General features: G+C 35.6%; 1 protein-coding gene across 5 annotated transcripts in view; it reads left to right on the top strand.

Moving 5' to 3' along the window:
- LOC134804032 (titin homolog) overlaps nucleotides 1-21,826 on the top strand; it is a 114,910-nt gene that overhangs the window by 26,217 nt on the left and 66,867 nt on the right. For 4 of the 5 annotated variants that reach the window (XM_063776901.1, XM_063776898.1, XM_063776900.1 and 1 more), the window contains 8 exons: nucleotides 428-8,557; nucleotides 11,153-11,500; nucleotides 11,707-12,042; nucleotides 12,421-15,929; nucleotides 16,344-19,176; nucleotides 19,592-19,840; nucleotides 20,453-20,926; nucleotides 21,308-21,480. In XM_063776901.1, the coding sequence (XP_063632971.1) occupies nucleotides 428-8,557; nucleotides 11,153-11,500; nucleotides 11,707-12,042; nucleotides 12,421-15,929; nucleotides 16,344-19,176; nucleotides 19,592-19,840; nucleotides 20,453-20,926; nucleotides 21,308-21,480 (16,052 nt within the window). The remainder of the gene's footprint in view (nucleotides 1-427; nucleotides 8,558-11,152; nucleotides 11,501-11,706; nucleotides 12,043-12,420; nucleotides 15,930-16,343; nucleotides 19,177-19,591; nucleotides 19,841-20,452; nucleotides 20,927-21,307; nucleotides 21,481-21,826) is intronic. The other variant, XM_063776902.1, reaches the window with a different exon arrangement.

The following is a 21,826-nucleotide window of genomic DNA, read 5'->3' as shown; positions in this document are numbered from 1 at the left end:
CGACGCCTTTCGTATCTTAGCCACTGAGTCTATTTCCCTAAAACACTTTAGTTTCAATACTTTACGTGATCATAAAAAAGAGGATTAACCATCCTAGTCATCCTAGTATTTTTCTCTCTCTTTTCAATATCCTCTATCTTTTTACCTATTCCATGTTATAACCAACAAGTGAATACTGAATTAGTTGTAATACTTATAATTCCATACATTTTACCGTAAAAGAAACAAACCTGCTGAAGTTTACTTTTGTTTTTACATTTAGAGTAGGTACGTCATTTTGCAAACTGCTAATTTGACCAAGATCGGATATTAATTTATATTATAAGTTACATAATAATGCATTGATAATGTTCCTACTAATAAACTAGCAATATTTTTTACATTATGATTATTTTAATTAAAATTTATTGTTTGATTCTAATTTCAGAAACACTTTTGCAACACCTCAATGAATACACAACCGAAATCACACACACACTACAATCTATACCACTTGATACTGAAATCGTCGACGGATCGTTACATTCGGCATACGATTTAATCATGATTATTTCGGATATCGATGCTGTTGAAGAAGATCATGGTAAATATTGTGAACTGACTGACATAAAATCTGGTCAAAATAAACAAGTCCCTTCTGTAACAGAACATGTAGATCAAGATAGTGAAAATAAAGTAACTGTTACAAATGTTGAAGTAGTACAACTACAAAAAGACCAAACAGACGTTTTAGTACAGACTAAAAGTATTGTTGCCAATAATACTGCAGATATAACAAAACTTGCTACGAAACTTCAAACGGCTTTGAGTGTCATCGAAACATTCGTCCTAGAAAATATCGCAGAAAAGCCTGATTTGCAAAACTTAACTGCTGTCGTTACAAATTTAAAGTTGGACTTAGAAAATCTTGAACTTACATCTATTAAAAAAGAACAAAGAGATGAAAACGCTACAACTTCGATTACAGTGGAGGATATAAATAAAGGGTCAGAATTGTTTTCAGAAGTGAATATTAAATTAGAAAAAAATGAAGTTAAGGAAACAGATACTGATACTGATCTTTCCATTGTTTTGGTTAAAAAAGATAAACCCATATCTGAAACGAATGTGCAAGAATGCATTAGTATTACAGCTGAAGAAAACACTGAAAGTAAAACTGTAGGAGATAAACAATATTGTGAAGAAGCAGTTACAAATGTTACAGTTGATTTAGATTCTGCCGCAGACTTATTCGAAGATGCTATTGTCATGGAAACTCCTACCCTATTAGAATCAATTGTTGGTAAAAAAGATGTTACTATTGAAACGCCTGTGGCATTCGACACTACTTCAGATTTATTTGAAGATGCTATTTCTATGGAATCACCAACAGTATTGGAAACATCAGTCAAAAAAGATGAGGTAATTATTGAAATTCCAACTATTTTGGAATCAGCTACAGAGGTACAATTTATGGCTGCTAAAGATATGTTAACAAATGTGTCAGAAAATCCACACCAAACGGAACAAGTTGTAACTGAGACAGCGACAATTTTAGAATCTGTCACTAAAAAAGAAGATTTAGATATATCTACGGTAGATTTAGAGCCTTCCATTGAAACAAATGCTTGCATGTTAAGTCCAACAATCTTGGAATATTCAACCGCTATTTCAGAAGAAATTACAGCTTTAATACCCACAGCTACGGAAACTGCGGTTGACAAAGTTGAGATTAAATCCACTACAGTATTAGAAGAGCCTGCTGTCTCAATTGTTACAGAGCAAGTTGCGGCGGAATCTGTAAAAATCTTAGAAACAACTGCTATTATAAAAGAAGAGGAAAAAATATCAGATTTAGCTACTTTAGATATAGTTCACGTAGCAATTTCAGAAACGCCTGATATTTTAGAAACTACTAAGGATATTCCCGAGAAACACCATTTGGTAGAGTCAACTGTTATAGAGAATTCGTTTAATAAAGAAGAAGCGTTGGTCGAATTATCTGACGTTATACAAATTGCTGCTAATTTGGAGTTAGAAGCAAAAATAAGTACATGTGAAATAACCGAAATGGCCACAGAATTGTCACAAAGTTTATCTACCCCAGGACCTACAGATACAACAGAGCAAGAACTATCACTTGAACATTCTGAAGCATTAGTAATAGAAACGCCCGATATTTTAGGAACAACTGCTGAAGTACTTAAAAATGAATGTTCACAAGAAACACCCATGATCATAGAAAATACTAAAGAAATAGAAGCAGTTTCAGTAGAATCAGTTACTATCTTAAAATCCACGCAAGAATTAGACAAAATTGAAGCGGAAAAAACGCAAGCTATTATAGAGTCGTCAAAGGATTTGTTAGAAACAACATTAACAAATGAAATACAAAACTTTACCGAGCCTATCCTTGATAAACAACTTAGTACAGAGGAATCGCAAAATATTGCAGAAAATTTAACTGATATGGAGCCGTCAGCTATTGCGTCAACCTTTGAGGTTACAGAAACATTAAGTGATTCACTAGACATGGTGATTGCAGTAGAAACACTAGCTGTAACAGACATTAATGCAGAACAAGTTACAGTAGAACCTACTACGGTATCTACTATGGATACAGATAAAGCGATCATAATGGAAACAGCTGTTTCAGAACCAACGGAACAATTGGTGGATAGCATGGCGTTGGTGGAGACGCACAGTACCAAGGAAAGCAGTATAATTACAGAACAGACTTTAGTAGATACACCTACTGTATTAGAATCTGTAAGTGATTTTGATAAATTGGATGTGAGTGAAACAACTGATGCAGGTGAAGCAAGCTCTGATTTGAATCAGTCTACTATTACAGAAACCCTGACTATGGTACATTCAGATGTAGCAGAACCTACTAAGGAATCTACTATGGATACAGATAAAGTAACCGTAATAAAAACAGCTGTTCTAGAGACAACAAATGAATTGATCGAAAACGTGCCGTTGATGGAGACGCCCAATACCATGGAAAGCAGTATAATTTCAGAACCGACTATAGTAGATACACCTACTGTATTAGGATCTGTAAGTGATTTGGATAAATTAGACGTGGCTGAAACAACTGATGCTGTTGAAGCAAGCTCTGATTTGAATCAGGCTACTATTATAGAAACTCCAACTATAACTCATTCAGATGTAATAGAACCTACTATGGAATCTACTATGGATACAGAAAAAGTAACCGTAGTAGAAACAGCTATTCTAGAAACAACAAATGAATTGGTGGAAAACGTACCGTTGATGGAGATGCCCAATACCACGGAAAACAGTTTAATTACAGAACCGACTATAGTAGATACACCTACTGTATTAGAATCTGTAAGTGATTTGGAAAAATTGGACGTGACTAAAACAACTGATGCTGTTGAAGCAAGCTCTGATTTGAATCAGGCTACTATTATAGAAACCCCGACTATGGTACATTCAGATGTAGCAGAACCTACTATGGATACAGATAAAGTAATCGTAATAGAAACAGCTGTTTTAGAAACAACGGATGAATTGGTAGATAACGTGTCGTTGATAGAGATGCCCAATACCACGGAAAGCAGTTTAATTACAGAACCGACTATAGTAGATACACCTACTGTATTAGAATCTGTAAGTGATTTGGAAAAATTAAATGTGGCTGAAACAACTAATGCTGTTGAAGCAAGCTCTGATTTGAATCAGGCTACTATTACAGAAGCCTCGACTATGATACATTCAGATGTAGCAGAACCTACTGTGGATACAGATAAAGTAACCGTAATAGAAACAGCTGTTTTAGAAACAACGGATGAATTGAATAAGGTGTCGTTGATAGAGACGTCCAATGCCACGGAAAGCAGTTTAATTACAGAACCGACTATAGTTGATACACCTACTGTATTAGAATCTGTAAGTGATTTGGAAAAATTGGACGTGACTGAAACAACTGATGCTGTTGAAGCTAGCTCTGATTTGAATCAGGCTACTATTACAGAAACCCCGACTATGGTACATTTAGATGTAGCAGAACCTACTATGGATACAGATAAAGTAATCGTAATAGAAACAGCTGTTTTAGAAACAACGGATGAATTGGTAGATAACGTAACGTTGATAGAGACGCCCAATACCACGGAAAGCAGTTTAATTACAGAACCGACTATAGTAGATACACCTACTGTATTAGAATCTGTAAGTGATTTGGAAAAATTAAATGTGGCTGAAACAACTGATGCTGTTGAAGCAAGCTCTGATTTGAATCAGGCTACTATTACAGAAGCCTCGACTATGATACATTCAGATGTAGCAGAACCTACTGTGGATACAGATAAATTAATCGTAATAGAAACAGCTGGTTTAGAAACAACGGATGAATTGGTAGATAACGTGTCGTTGATAGAGATGCCCAATACTACGGAAAGCAGTTTAATTACAGAACCGACTATAGTAGATGCACCTACTGTATTAGAATCTGTAAGTGATTTGGAAAAGTTGGATGTGACTGAAACAACTGATGCTGTTGAAGCAAGCTCTGATTCGAATCAGGCTACTATTACAGAAGCCTCGACTATGATACATTCAGATGTAGCAGAACCTACTGTGGATACAGATAAAGTAATCGTAATAGAAACAGCTGGTTTAGAAACAACGGATGAATTGGTAGATAAGGTGTCGTTGATAGAGACGTCCAATGCCACGGAAAGCAGTTTAATTACAGAACCGACTATAGTAGATACACCTATTGTATTAGAATCTGTAAGTGATTTCGAAAAATTGGATGTGACTGAAACAACTGGTGCTGTTGAAGCAAGCTCTGATTTAAATCAGGCTACTATTACAGAACCCTCGACTATGATACATTCAGATGTAGCAGAACCTACTGTGGATACAGATAAAGTAACCGTAATAGAAACAGCTGTTTTAGAAACAACGGATGAATTGGTAGATAACGTGTCGTTGATAGAGACGCCCAATACCACGGAAAGCAGTTTAATTACAGAACCGACTATAGTAGATACACCTACTGTATTAGAATCTGTAAGTGATTTCAAAAAATTGGATGTGACTGAAATAACTGGTGCTGTTGAAGCAAGCTCTGATTTAAATCAGGCTACTATTACAGAAACCCCGACTATGGTACATTCAGATGTAGCAGAACCTACTATGGATACAGATAAAGTAACCGTAATAGAAACAGCTGTTTTAGAAACAACGGATGAATTGGTAGATAAGGTGTCGTTGATAGAGACGTCCAATGCCACGGAAAGCAGTTTAATTACAGAACCGACTATAGTAGATACACCTACTGTATTAGAATCTGTAAGTGATTTGGAAAAATTAAATGTGGCTGAAACAACTGATGCTGTTGAAGCAAGCTCTGATTTGAATCAGGCTACTATTACAGAAGCCTCGACTATGATACATTCAGATGTAGCAGAACCTACTGTGGATACAGATAAAGTAACCGTAATAGAAACAGCTGTTTTAGAAACAACGGATGAATTGGTAGATAACGTGTCGTTGATAGAGACGCCCAATACCACGGAAAGCAGTTTAATTACAGAACCGACTATAGTAGATACACCTACTGTATTAGAATCTGTAAGTGATTTCAAAAAATTGGATGTGACTGAAATAACTGGTGCTGTTGAAGCAAGCTCTGATTTAAATCAGGCTACTATTACAGAAACCCCGACTATGGTACATTCAGATGTAACAGAACCTACTATAGATACAGATAAAGTAACCGTAATAGAAACAGCTGTTTCAGAAACAACGGATGAAGTAGTGGATAACGTGTCGGTCATGGAGACGCCCAATGCCACGGAAAGCAGTTTAATTACAGAACCGACTATAGTAGATACACCTACTGTATTAGAATCTGTATGTGATTTGGAAAAATTGAATGTGGCTGAAACAACGGATGCTGTTGAAGCAAGCTCTGATTTGAATCAGGCTACTATTACAGAAACCCCGACTATGGTACATTCAGATGTAGCAGAACCTACTAAGGATACAGATAAAGTAACCGTAAAAGAAACAGCTGTTTTAGAAACAACGGATGAATTGGTAGATAAGGTGTCGTTGATAGAGACGTCCAATGCCACGGAAAGCAGTTTAATTACAGAACCGACTATAGTAGATACACCTACTGTATTAGAATCTGTAAGTGATTTGGAAAAATTAAATGTGGCTGAAACAACTGATGCTGTTGAAGCAAGCTCTGATTTGAATCAGGCTACTATTACAGAAGCCTCGACTATGATACATTCAGATGTAGCAGAACCTACTGTGGATACAGATAAAGTAACCGTAATAGAAACAGCTGTTTTAGAAACAACGGATGAATTGGTAGATAACGTGTCGTTGATAGAGACGCCCAATACCACGGAAAGCAGTTTAATTACAGAACCGACTATAGTAGATACACCTACTGTATTAGAATCTGTAAGTGATTTCAAAAAATTGGATGTGACTGAAATAACTGGTGCTGTTGAAGCAAGCTCTGATTTAAATCAGGCTACTATTACAGAAACCCCGACTATGGTACATTCAGATGTAGCAGAACCTACTATGGATACAGATAAAGTAACCGTAATAGAAACAGCTGTTTCAGAAACAACGGATGAAGTAGTGGATAACGTGTCGTTCATGGAGACGCCCAATGCCACGGAAAGCAGTTTAATTACAGAACCGACTATAGTAGATACACCTACTGTATTAGAATCTGTATGTGATTTGGAAAAATTGAATGTGGCTGAAACAACGGATGCTGTTGAAGCAAGCTCTGATTTGAATCAGGCTACTATTACAGAAACCCCGACTATGGTACATTCAGATGTAGCAGAACCTACTAAGGATACAGATAAAGTAACCGTAAAAGAAACAGCTGTTTTAGAAACAACGGATGAATTGGTAGATAAGGTGTCGTTGATAGAGACGGCCAATGCCACGGAAAGCAGTTTAATTACAGAACCGACTATAGTAGATACACCTACTGTATTAGAATCGGTAAGTGATTTGGAAAAATTGGATGTGACTGAAACAACTGGTGCTGTTGAAGCAAGCTCTGATTTAAATCAGGCTACTATTACAGAAACCCCGACTATGGTACATTCAGATGTAGCAGAACCTACTATAGATAGAGATAAAGTAACCGTTATAGAAACAGCTGTTTTAGAAACAACGGATGAATTGGTCGATAACGTGTCGTTGACGGATACGCCCAATACCACGGAAAGCAGTTTAATTACAGAACAGACCACAGTAGATACATCCACTGTATTAGAATCTGTAAGTGATTTGGAAAAGTTGGATGTGACTGAAACTACTGATGCTATTGAAGTAAACACTGCTTTCATGCAGGCTACTATTACAGAAACTCCGACCATGGTACATTCAGTTGTAGAAGAAGTAATGAATGATGGTGAATTATCTGGTGTCAAACAAACTGTTCAGGATTCAATTCAAGAAGCTGTCGAAATAGCATTTGAAATAACGGAAACGGGCATACCTGCTGATGCAGAACAAGTATTAACAACCTCAGTTCCCATTTTACAGTCTCCTATAGTAACCGACGAAACTGTTATGGAGATTCCAGATGTCTTGGAAACAACATCTAATATGCTAGAAAATGTTGTTTTAGTTGAATCCCAAAGTGTTACTGATGGAAATATTTATATGGAACAGATCATGGTTGAATCACCCACTATTTTACAATCAGTTACTGATATGGAAAAAAATGCTACATTAGAACTACCTAAAGCGGTAGAAACATCACTCGATTTGATAGAAAAAGTCTCTATCAATGAAACTGCTTCTATCTTAGATCCTGTCTTAGGCAATGAATTGACAGATGAAAATATATGTGATATCAAACAATCTGTTACTAATTTGATACAAGAAGCTGTTGAGCAAGCATGTCATATTACAGAAACAGCAACGGATGTACTACAAAAAGTTTCTGAAGAGACATCGGCTGTGATAGACTCTGTTTTGAAATCTCCTATAGAGTCGGAGCATATTTTTGCACCAGAAACTCTAGATGTTCTAGAAACAACCATGAGTCTGTTAGAAAATGTGACTGAAATCGAACCCCCGAGTCTTGTAGCTAGCAACATAAACGAAGAGCAAATTGTAGTTGAATCACCAACTGTGTTACAATCCACAACGGATATAGAAAAATTAGATGATATAGAAGCATCTAACGCCATTATTACGTCAACAGATATGTTTGAAAACGTGTCTATTATGGAACCACTATCCGTTTTAGAACCTATAGAAGAACAATTACTGCTAGATGCAGATATCCTGGAAACGGCAGTAGTCACAGAAGAGAGTCTTGACAAACAACAAGCTGACAGCGAGACTACAATTATTGCTAATGATATTTCGAATGTAGATACTAGTAGCGCGGCTGTGGCGAAACTTACTGAAGAACCATTAGAATCGGTAACCAACTCACAACCAATAACATTGACTTTGAAAACCGCTGATTTTCAACAGGAATTAACTGTACCGGTTGAAATCAGTGAAATCCGGTCAGAAGAGGATATCCAAAAACCAATTGGTAAATAATTTCAAAAGTCAGTTTTGCTATACTTAACAAAAAGGTCAATGTTGTAATGTAAAACAAGCAACTTATTTTGGCTTTGGAAACATATTTTATTAAGATTTATAATTTAATTCAAGTATTTAAAAAAAATTACGTCAAGCTACAGTTTATTTTTAAATAGATTTTCTATTAATGTACTAGTATGAATACAATTTTCTGATTACTTTTTTAAATAGGTAATACAATACAATATTATTGCAAATTAAGTTTTATTAGATAGATTATTGAAAAAATCAGTTCCAAAGCCAAATGATAACATTTTTGAATATTGTATTGTGTCACGGTAGTATCTAAATTCTAAATTAACACAAAAATGTGTAATTTAACATTGGCATTGTCGTAATTTGGCCATAGCTTACAATATATTAACAATAATAACGAAATAAATGTAGCTTTAACAAAGAATCAGTAAATGCATTGTTTTTACATACCTCACCAAAGTATGCGCAAAAACGTCCACAAATATTGTAGATAATATGAAGGATTTCTTTATGAAGCAGCCAAATAAATCAAATCTTATCGATGATATATTTTCGTGTTTATATATTGCCCATGAATAAAATTTTACATATGTTATTTACGCAGATACTTACTGTTAACACACATTACCCTCCTTAGCGTCGCACAGTCGGGTAATAAAAACCTTCTGAACACAGATGACTATATAATAGAAAGATAAGATATTTTTGAAATATGATATATATTGTAAACACGCACAAACATATTTCACATAATGTGTACACCACACTACACTAATAGTGTAGTCGAGAAACTTAAAACTGTGAAAAATAGAGATAATAATCCTAAAAATACCTCATTAGATTCGTCATGATGCCTAGAAAAATGTATTCGAAGCGTATATTAGCGCACAAAAAATATCAAAAGTTATAAACAATAAAAGGGGGAAAAAAGTAGATCTTTTTTATTTCCCCAATATCTCAAAAAGTATTAATATTTAAGAAACCAAAATTAATATTATAAAAGAAGAGGACATTTCCAATAAAACATTCCATACTTGCAGAACCGTATCTCCATTAGTTTACTTTTTATTCAACGCTGAACACAGCCCTCCGCGCCTCATTTTCGGAAAACGCGCGCGGCGTGAAAAGTCGAGTACGTAACATCAAATATAATTTTAAAAGTAAGTTCATTCATTCGTTCATTGAAGTAGGTACTACTTGCAGAAATTTACTTAAAGTTATTTTTTCAACAAGTTAGGCAATTTTTAACTTTAAAATTTTAAAATTTTACTACTACCTTCTTTATTAAAAAGGATAAAAAAATGTATCAATAACTATCGTAAAATTTTGTCGCTTTCTGGAGCCTTTCTCATATATATGCTTAATAAGATCACGTTATAAAATTTCTGAAAAAATCAATAGTTTGGTTATAAATTATAATATTGTTTTACATTTTACAATTTTACCTTGATTTTTCGTTTTTTGTCAATTTTCTATAATAATAGGACTTTTATAATTTAATCTTATTAAGCATGTATATGAGACGTGCTCTAGAAAGCGGCAAAATTTTACGATAGTCATTTATACATTTTGTATCGTTTTCAATAAAGAAGGTAGTTCGAGAAAATGTTGTTAATTAAAAATTGCCTAACTTGTTGAAAAAATAACTTTAAGGTAAATTTCTGCAAGTTGTACATCTGTTGACATGTTTTAAATACACCATAATTAAAAAAAAAAAAAACAATAAATATTTAATATCTTAAAAATTATATTTAATGTTACGTACTCGCTTTTTCACGCTGAGCGCGTTTCCCGAAAAAGAGGCGCGGAGGGCTGTGTTCAGCGTTGAATAAAAAGTATAAATAATGGAGATACGGTTCTGCAAGTATGGAATGTTTTATTGCAAATATCCTCCTCTTTTATAATATTATGTTTGGTTTCTTAAATATTAATACTTTTTGAGATATTGGGGAAATAAAAAATATCTACTTTTTCCCCCTTTTTTTGTTCATAACTTTTGATATTTTTTGTGTGCTAATACACGCTTCGAATACATTTTTCTAGGCATCATGACGAATCTAATGAGGTACCACACTTATTTTTAGGATTAGTATCTCTATTTTTCACCGTTTTCAGTTTCTCGAGCACACTATAATGTTTTTCACAGTTACATATTTAATTTTAGTTGTATACTTGCATGTGTAAATAACCAGTTGAATTAGTTGTAAACTTATATTTACCTAATCAATGAAGAGTCATAATAATTTTAACACGCTTAAGATACTATTTTTAAGGTAATTCGTATCGCAACAGAAATCAAAAAGTTGGTGGCATAATACATAGTTACTGGAAAATTAGGGTCAGTTGCACTAACCACAATTGACGTACACCTATAGAACGCCACTCAACAGTGAACCATGAAAAGTTTCATAGAATAAAATTTAGGGACCGTTTTACTGATGGTGAACGCAAACGGTTTGGTGCAACCGGCCCTTATGTTTGCTTAACATGGTGCTACAAAGTACTACGAATCTTACACATGATTATTGTATATTCTACAAAAAATATTCTGTTACCTATTATCTTTCAGAAACGGCCACTCTTGTTCAACACATAGACGAGCTAACTTCAGCTTCTATTGCTGAAACCGTCGAAGTTTTATCGAAATTCATTGATGTCAGTGAACTCAAAGAGTCAATAGCGGTTGCGAATGAATTAAAAGACAGTTTCATTGAAGTTGAGAAAGTTAAAACGGAAGAAGTGTCAAAAGAACAGGCCAAATTGGTCGAAAAACTTCAAGGAGCATTAGAAGCTTTTCAGGCTATTGTTGTAGAAAATACTGAGAATATTGTTCAAAATCTGGATGTAAATGAATGGGCCAAAGTAACCGAAGTTGTAACACATTTACAAGATGATTTGGCTAGAGCAACTATTACAGGTTAGTGTTCAGTATTTTTTTAAATTATAGTTGCAATATGCGTTTTCATAAGCGAAACAGTCTTATAAATTTTAAATTGAAGGATATTTCATCAATTCGGGCGTGATTTGAATCCGGTTTCTTCAACCAAGACTGAGCTATTGAAACCTGATTTAATCAAACTAATCATTTATTTTTTACTGATAAAAATATATTTGATTTTACAGAACCAACGACAGAAATGGCAGGAGAATCAATGCACCACCTAGAAACCTTACTCCAAGAGGTCACCGACAAGATCGGAACCACGGAGCGATCTTCAGATGACACAGAATCATTACGTGATAATCTCGACGAGATCCAAACCGTTATCATTAAGCTGAAGAGAGATTACGATGGTGCATCGAATGACACGCTCAATGAAACTCTAGAGGACTTAGAGTGCAGTGTGAGGAGTGTCCAACTGCAGATCACTGAGGACAGTCCACCAGAGCTGTTGCAAGAAGCTTGTGCAACATTACAATTGTTGGTTAATAACATGAGTGCTACAGGGGATATCACAGGTATTTTTCATAGAAATTTAATAGTAATTGTCCAAATTCTTTCTTTATACTCCTTTTGTGTAGAACTTTAAAATATCTGTTAAAAATAGGCTTGTAGTAGGGGAGAGACGGTTACATCATACCAATTTTTACTTGAACGTAACGAATTAAAACCCGTTTATATTTTTAGCTGACTACCGTTGATTGCGTATTTAATTGAACTTATAATGCCTATACAAAAACACATCAAAATTTACATAGAGTCCGACGTGAAACATACATTTTCTCTCTTTCGTTTGTGTTTTATTTCTCATTCAGATTATTGCCTTGTCCCTAAATATTTTAGCTTAACTTAATTGTTTCTTATAAAAATTAATAAATACTTAATTTTTTAAACAGGTACCGTAGTAAAGGAAGTAAAAACAGACAGTTTACTAGAAAAATGTTCCGATGAAACTGAGGCAACGGTAAAGTTACTAAACATTGCAATTGAAAATAAAGGAGATTTGTCAAAAATAGTGGAAAACCTTAATGTTCTTAGAGATGTCATGCAGCTTCTCAGAAACAATTTCCTAAAAGACGCAGACACTTTAATAGACAAAGGCGTTGAAGTCATTCAAAGTTTAGATCAGGTAGAAGAGAAAGTGTTTGCTTTAGAAAAAGATATTGTAGAAATACCAGAATCGGTAAAAGAAAGTATATTTAATGCGGTACATTCTGTATATAGCAGTATCTCTAACATGAGGAGTACTGTTCAAAGTATACAGAAGAGATACATGTATGATAACTACGGAAAACCATCCGAAAGTATATTGAAAGCAATAAAAAATGTACAAAATAAGGATTACAATAACTTTTCGAAGTCCCTTCGAAAAGTTTTGAATCACTTTGAAGATATCAAGTTTTATATTAACTTGGATAAAACTGCAAGATTACCGAGTGATGCTGCATTTACAAAAATTATTCTAAATGAATTAAAATTAACTATTAATGAAAATGTTACACCACATTCCATATCCAGTCCAGAGGTTACTAGAACTTACTTAGCAGCTATTAAAGGCATAAAATCTAATCTTAATAAAATAGAGTCCTTGACTACTTTAGAAGTGAAACAAAAGATACCAATTTTCAAAGATATAGCAACACTTCTACTAAAAATGACTGATGCAATCGCTAAATCTTCTGAGATAGAAGATATTGTTTTAGAAGATAGCGTAGAAGTTAAGCCTGATGTTGAAACTCACGAAAAAATTGAAGCAACACAATTAAATGACCTAGAAAGTAATAAGTTGGCTGACACTGTGCAATTATTAGAAAGTACTACAGAAGAATTAAAGGTTATAGATCAGCAAATAGATCATTCGGCAATTAGGAATGATGCAGAAATTCTAGTAAGTGAAACTACTGATTCCTCGAGTCAATTGAAAATTACTGCGGAAATAGTCGCTAAAGCAGAGACAGATACCACAACAACAGATAAAATAACTACGGAGGAAAGTATCAATAAAAGCCTCAAAGAGGTTTCAAAAGACAACGTACAGGAAGATACTGCGACTCTGGCAAGTAAAGGCCAAGAACCTCAAACAGCTGATCTATCTTTAAAACCAGAGTTTCTAACAGTTGAGCCTCAGCCAAGTACATCAAAACAGGAAGACACGGAACCATTGTTATCAATCAGTAAAGAAGAACAAAGTGAAAAACGAGAACTGGCTGCTAGTTTTGAACCAAGTGAAAATAAAACTCAACAAGGCAGTCTTAAGGCGGATGCAAGCATAACGAAAGACCACATGGCAGAGATTCCAAAACCAGAAGATAAGGACATCAAAGAAGAACAAAGGACAGATGTGTTAGAGAAGAAAGAAGAAGAGCCAAAAACAGAAACACAAGAACCGGCAATATCTAAAACGATTAAAAGTTTAAAGCCAAAGAAAGACGAAGAAACGCAAACAGATGATGAAGAAGAGGTCATTAAAGATTTAACCGAGAAAACCCAAGAGACAAAAATACAAGAGTTGAAAACAGATCAAGATATCGAAAAAGCTCTGTCTGAAAAAGCATCTGACGCCGAGCTTCAGGTGAGCACCTTAGATAAATCAAAAGAAACAGAAATCTCTATAAAGAAGGAACAAGAGGATAATAAAGATTTCCTTCAAGCACAAAAACCAATCCCAGAAAAGGAGGAGGTTGTAGTAAAGCAAAAAAACGAACAAGAAGAAGAAAACAATAAGGTGGAATTATCACAAAAAGAACAATTGAAGAAACAACAAAATTATCCAGCTCAAGAAGAACGAGAAAAACAACAGGATATGGGAGAAACAGAGAAGAAAGTTGACATTGTAGCTCAACAAGAAGTAAACGATAGTGAGCCTAAGGAAACACTAGAAAAGAAAGCTGAAGAAGAACAAAAAGAGCCTGATCTTAAGGAAGGCCAACAAAACAAAGAGTTTAAGCTGAAAACAGAGCAGTTTGAAGAGACGATTCAACCAGCAGAGGTAGTAAAAGAAACAATTTCTAAAGAAGAAGCAATAGAAGACTCAAAAGCAGAAGAAAAGGAAACTATGCACGAAGAATTTAGAGAAACGGACACTAAGATAGAACAGGAAAACAAAGAAGCTTTGGATGAATTAAATAAAGTCGATGATGCTAAACCTAAAGAAACGAAAGATAGGCAAACTGAAGAACAAGTTGATAAGGCTGACCTTGACAAACAACAAGGTGAGAAAGAAGCAAAATTAAAACAAATAGAAGAAGCAAAAGAGGCTCTGCTCAAGAAACAAGAAGAAGAAAAAGAAGCTAAACTTAAGGCAAAACAAGAAAAGAAAGAAGCTAAGCTTAAAAAAATACAGGAAGACAAAGAGGCTAAGCTTAAAAAAGAGCAGGAAGAAAAAGACGCTATAGCTAAACAAGAACAAGGTGAGAATGAAGTGCGGCTAAAACGAGAGCAAGATGAAAAGGAAGCAAAACTTAGAGCTGAAGAAGAAAAACAAAAGCAGGCAACACTTGACAAAGAACTAGAGAAAATGGATACTAAAGTTAAACAAGAAGAAGAAGATGCTCACCCTACAGAAGAGCATGGAGAAAATGAAAAGAGCCTCAGGAAAGAGCAAGAAAACAAAGAAGCTGGTCTAAAACAAAAACAAGAGAGAGATGAAAAGACTGAATTACGAGAAGATAAACTTAAGGAAAAACAAGAGGAACATGAGGCTAGTCCAAAACAGACCCAGCATGAGCATGTAACTGACCTTAAGTCCGAAGAAGAAAAAGGATCAGAAGAGGCTAAGCTGAAGATAGGACATGAAGAAAAGATTAAAATTGAACAAGAATGTAATGAAACTTCTGTTCAAAATGTAATAGTGGAGCAGAAAGAAAACCTCCAAATTGAAGAAGAGATGAAAGAGGACAAACCCAAGAAAGAACAGGAGGAAAAAGATTCCGTGGTTAAAACAGAGCAAGAAACAATTGAAGCTGCTGTCAAAAAAGACACGAAGGAGCTAAAAGCCGAGCTTAAACTTAAAGAAAAAGAGTCTAACCTCAAAATAGAACAGGAAGAAAACGCCAAAATTGAACAAGAAAAAAAAGAGGCTGTTGTCAGGAAAGAAAAGGAAGAACAAGAAGCTGAGCTTAAAGTAGAGGAAGAAAAGAAAGAGGCTAAGCTAAAAAAAGAACAAAAGAAAAAAGATGCCAAGGTTAAAGCGGAAGAAGAAGAAAAATTCAAAAAAGAAAAACATGATGCTAAACCTGAAGAAGACCAACGAAAGGAAGAAGCTGCTCTTAATAACGAAGGGTTGAAGGAAAGTCAGCTTGTACAAGTAAAAGAAGAATCACTTAATAAAGAAACACTTGAGAAAATGCCTGGCCTCAAAGAAGATCAAAAGATAAAAGATGAAGAGCACAAGCAGGTAGTAAAGGTAAGTTGTACCGTTTTAATTGTTACAAACGACAAATAGCTTTGTCACTACATTTCTGCCAAGAATTTGTATGTTGCACGTAATCTTGGAATTAGTTCCAATATTAACCAATATTTTAATAAGTTCCAATCGTAACCAATAATTCGATAAGTGCCCTTAAAATTATAAAATCTCGGCACCATAAACTTGAAAAAAAAAAAGGTTGTTTAAAGTTTTACAATAATTTTCGAAACAACAAAACTAAAATATGCATATATTACTACTATTGTAACTTAAAGGAGATTTTATCGTAGAACTTTCAATAATGATATTTTAAGGTAATAATTTATATTAAATGAAATGACTATTCGAAATAGCCTAAGAAGGCTTCTTAAGCATACTCGAATAAATAACATTTTAACTTTGGCTTTGCAGAAGGAGAAAGAGTCTATCCTCGAAAAGCAGGATGATTCTAAGCGTGAAACAGCCCAGGATGATAATGAAACCAAAGTTGAGGATCAAGTACATAAAGACACATTGCTTCAGGAAAAACAAGAAGACATAGAAAATAAGTCGGAACAAAATGAAATAAGCAAGAGAGAAGCTGAACTTAAAACACAGGAAAAAAAGAAGGAAATCACGCCTGAAACGGATCAAGAGAAACAAGATACTAAACCGAAGCAAGACGAAAAAGAGGCGCAGCTTAAGAAAGATCAGGAGGAAAACGACGCCAATCTTAGGGCTGAAGAAGAAGAAAAACAGGCGAGACTTAGAAAAGAACACGAAGAAAATGAGATTAAACTAAAGAAAGAACAGGAAGAGAAGGAGGTTCAGATCAAGAAAGAACAAGAGGAAAGAGAAGCTCAACTTAAGAAAGAACAAGAAGAACAAAAAATAAAACTGAAACAAATACAAGAAGCCAAGGAGGCTCTACTTAAGCAACAAGAAGAAGAAAAAGAAGCTAAACTTAAGGCAAAACAAGAGAAGAAAGAAGCCAAACTTAAAAAAATACAAGAAGACAAAGAAGCTAAGCTCAAAAAGGAACAAGAAGAAAAAGATGCTAAACTTAAACAAGAACAGGAAGAGAAAGAAGCTCAGCTCAAGAAAGAACAAGAAGAGAAAGAGGCAGTTATTAAAGAACAGGAACAAAAAGAAGCTAATCTTAAGAAAGAACGAGAGGAGAAAGAAGCTAAGCTTAAAGCAGAAAAAGAAGAAAAAGAGGCGAAGCTTAGGAAAGAACAAGATGAAAAGGACACTAAACTTAAGTTGGAGGAAGAAAAGAAAGAAGCTTCTCTTAAGAAAGAACAAGAGGAGAAAGAAGCTAAGCTTAAATCAGAAAAAGAAGAAAATGAGGCGAGACTTAAAAAAGAACAAGATGAAAAGGAAGCGAAACTTAAGTTGGAGGAAGAAAATAAAGAAGCTACTCTTAAAGCAGAAAAAGAAGAAAAGGATGCTCAGCTGAAAAAGGAACAGGCCGACAAGAATGCTAAACTTAAAGCGGAGGAAGAAAAGAAAGAAGCTTCTCTTAAGAAAGAACAAGAGGAAAAGGAAGCTAAGCTTAAAGCAGAAAAAGAAGAAAAGGACGCTAAGCTCAAAAAGGAACGAGCGGAACTTGATGCCAAAGTTAAAGTAGAGGAAGAAAAGAAAAAAGCTGATCTTAAGAAAGAACAAGAGGAAGCAGAACAAAGACAGAAAGAGGCTCAGCTCAAAAAGGAAAAGGAAGAAAATGATGCTAAACTTAAATTAGAACAAGAATTAAGAGAAGCAAAACTTAAGAAAGAACAAGAAGAAGAGGATGCAAAACAGAAGGCAAAACAAGAACGAAAGAAAGCTAAGCTTGAAAAAATACAAAAAGATAAAGAGGCAAAGCTTAAGAAGGAACAAGAAGAAAAGGATGCTAAGCTTACACAAGAACAAGATGAGAGGGAGGTTCAGCTTAAGAAAGAACGAGATGAAAAGGAAGCTCTACTTAAGTCGGAACAAGAAGAGAAAACGCTTAAGAAAGACAAAGAGGAACAAGACGGCAAGTTAATAAAAGAACAAAAGGAGGAAACTAAAGTCGAAAAAGAACAGGGAAGTTCGGTGGAAATAGAGGACAAAAAATCTGTGAAAAAATCTGAAGCAGAAAAACTTGAAGAAAAACGTAAGGAAAAGAAACGTGAAAAAATGGAAGAAGATCATACAAAAATGGCTATTAAAACGGCCCAAGAAGAGATCGATGAGAAATCTAAAATAGAAAAAGATAAAAATAAGAGAAAACAGAGTGCTTCCAAAGATGACGAAAAACCGATGCTCTCGGACACATACAAGACAAAGGATGAAAAGTTGAAAAAAGGTGAAAGTGAAATCGATATTCAAAGGAAAAGACGAACTTCAATCGACAAGGATTATGGAGAGATTAGAACCAGAAACACTCGTCGTGAAAATGGGGATATGTATAGAGAATCACAGAGAGATGACATTAGCTCGTACAGAGTGAGGAAAGTAGACAGTAGGGTTAAATCAGACTCACATCAACAAAGGCATGATGAAAAGCGTACATTTGTAGACTACAGCGGCAAAGACTATACCTCAGAAACTCACTTACAATATCACAGAGATGATGAGAAACGTAGATTCGTCGATCACAGTTCTAGAGACTACACCTCCGAGTTTGCAAGACCGTCTAACTATAGAGAAAAAACCTATGAACCTGACAATTTCCATGTCGACACAATTGGTAAAGGGATGACTATATACAAAGCACAAACTTTGGTGTTAGATGCAGAACTGCGTTCAGGACCGCTTCCAGATTTGCGTTCATCTGTACCCCGTCTTGATTCTCGAAGAAGTGAACCTACAGAGAGAAGAACAGAATTGAGACACAAAACGAAAGCGGTTAGTGAAGCGAGAAGTGTTTTATCAGAAAAACGCTCAAGCATGCCTCGGGATGTGAGAAGAAAGCCGGTCTTTTCTACTTATTTGACTGACAGAACCGCCGTGGAAGGGTCTAGAGTGAAACTAACATGTAGCGTACTTTCGTCCGCCGAGCCTACCATCACTTGGTACAAAAATGGCGTGTTGATCGACAATAAACTAAAGTATAGAACCAAGTTCATAGATGGTCTTGTTACGTTGGAAGTTATGAATGCAATACCAGCGGATTCGGCTGAATATAACTGTACGGTGGAGAACGAAAATGGATCCGTTAGCAGTACGGCTACTTTGAAAGTGTATCCCAGTTTTGAGGCGTCGCCGATACCGCCGACCTTCACAAGATCAATCAGAGGTAAGTGTTATATTCAATATCTATTTTTAAATCAGTATAATAATTAACATGATGTACCAAACTAAATCTTTTAGAACCTTATAATTACCACATTATTTTGGATTTTTTTGTAGCAATTATTTACATAAGTACGAGTACCTAATACCTATACTCGTACTATACACTGGACTTATCCGAGTTTAAAGTTAAGCGACTCAAATTTTCTCATCATTAAGGAAGAAAGATAATAGGTATATATAAAGGTATGTATGTACTGAAATATAAATTGAGTCGCTTAACTTCAAACTCGGGTCAATCCTGTCAGATTACTCGATTTATGAATTAAGAAAAGGCTCGCGACACAATTTGAACCATATCATAAAAATTATAATAACTAAAATTGTGTTCATAATATTCAATTCAATCTGTTTCTCAGATACTTACCACCTCGCTGAAAACGAGCTAGTACTCGAATGCCGCATCCGCGGTCAACCACTCCCCACCATAACCTGGCTGAAAGACGACCAACCAATCACCGACGACCGCTATCAGGCCTACTACCTCGCCGATGGAGTCTGCCGGATAGCTATAAGTCGTCCGGTACCGGAGGATGGCGGGAAATATACCTGTAAGGCGGAGAATTCTGTCTGGTGCGATCAGATTACGCACGTCGTTAGTTTTACTGGTAAGATTTTGAGATTTTTAAACCGTTTTTTAGCTTCACAGGGTATATTTGTTTGTTATGTCAGCAAAAAAAAACATGTAGAAATACTTATCTATAATTCTCAAATATAATCTCGCTTCCACCAATGTCAGTACGAGGGAGATGCATTGTGAGTTAGTTTACGTAGTCGCTAGCGAATTTGTCAGTGTTAATCTCGTGGTAAGGATACTGGGGCCAGTTGCCAAGTAAGTGAGATAGGCGCCAGGGGTCGGCAAAATTTTGACAAAAGCCTATCGCATAGAAATCACCAATTAAGAATAATAAATCTTAAATACTTCGCCGCAAAATTCTGTTTTTTATTTGTATCTCTTAAGTACTGTTTTTACGTGGCTTGAAGAGCCGCAAGTAAAAACAAAAAACCGCATTTTACTGACCCCTGAATGGAAAAATTTTGTGTTCCACTCGGTAGCAAAGTTTGTTTAATCCTCGTGCCTTGAGCCTCTCGCTCAAGATTCCACTTTTCGGACCAGTGTTACACTCGTGGTTCAATTTTGGAATCTTTTGCTTGTTCGGGTATCAAAATGAGCACGAGTTAAACATTTTCGCCTTGTAAAACAAATCACTATTTTTCAGGTAAAGAGACACGTCTGAGCCCCAACATCCACACAATCGAGCGTTCCCGCTTCACACGCCAAGCTATGGAGTCCCGCCGTCCCCACTTCACCAACGTACTAACCGACTATAAGGTCGCTCGAGGGGGCACGATAGGCCTCCAAGTAGAGATCCGAGGATGCCCCACAAGAGTTGAATGGTTAAGGGAAGGAAAATCTGTCACGGATGTGTACAGAAACGCTAAGACTTATGTGGAACAAGGATTGTATACGCTAGCGTTGTCCGATGTCACCGAAAAGGAGACGGGTCTATATACGTGCAGGGCGTGGAGTATGCATGGGAATGTGGATATGAACGCAGCGATAACGGTGGTGCATCCTGAATTGGATGGAAAACCGGCTATAATAGTTGGGAGACCCGAAAAGGATGTGTTGATCTCGGTGGGGGAGGATTTGAATATTTCTTTTAGGGTGCAAGGGGACCCGAAGCCTAAAGGTAAGTCAAAGCTATTTATAGTTTTGGTGTGACTAGGTAGCTGTAATTTGTCTTTACGTGTGCATATTTTTTTTTTACAAGCTTTTATTTAGCCTGCAATGTTTGTATCGAATCTTGCAAGCTATTTTAGACCCAATTTCCATTATTCAATTCAACTGAAATTTCAGACTTATGTGACAATGCAATATTATAAATATGAGGTGGCCTAGGTAGTAGAAAACACATGAGGTGGCCTAGGAACTCTGTGATAAAACAACGCAACCTAATTGTGTTTGGATTTGCTAGCATTGTCTCGATGAGTAATAGTCGCTTGTCGAAAAAAAGTCAGCGAAATAATATTTTAGATTTTGCCAAAATATTTAACTTTGTACTTGTTCGCAGTTGTCTTCATGAAAGGCACCCGCGACATCACCAACAGCCAACGCGTCTGCAAAATGACATCCGATGACTACGTCAAGTTCACCGTGAAGAGATCCGTCGTATCTGACGCTGGCACGTATTGCATATTCGCGAGGAACGCGTACGGGTGTGATCGCGCGTTCGTCACAGTTGTGGTAAGTTTACTGGTTTACTGGCAAAAATAATCGACTATGGTCAATATGTTATCTGCTTTGCCCAAAGGTTGACTACTACTGACTATTAGAGAATGTCTTTTAACATTAAGTCCGTCTTTTATACTTTTGTATTTCCCTTGTGCAATAAAGATTAAATTTTTTTTTTTTTTTTTTTTTTTTCTTTAGCCTATTAGTGTGTCCCACTGCTGGGCAAAGGCCTCCCCTCGATTAAATACATAAAATAAATAAATGTGGAGAAAACCGTGAGAAAAGACCGTTTTTAAGACGAAAGGGGACGAAACCGGTTCGTAACTGGTTTTCCATACAAACGTATTCCCCATTTTCC

This window comes from Cydia splendana, chromosome Z (genome assembly GCF_910591565.1).
Source record: "Cydia splendana chromosome Z, ilCydSple1.2, whole genome shotgun sequence".
Classification (NCBI taxonomy): Eukaryota; Metazoa; Arthropoda; class Insecta; order Lepidoptera; family Tortricidae; genus Cydia; species Cydia splendana.
The sequence above is the reverse complement of the archived record's forward strand: the minus strand, read 5'-3'. Positions and strand labels throughout refer to the sequence as shown.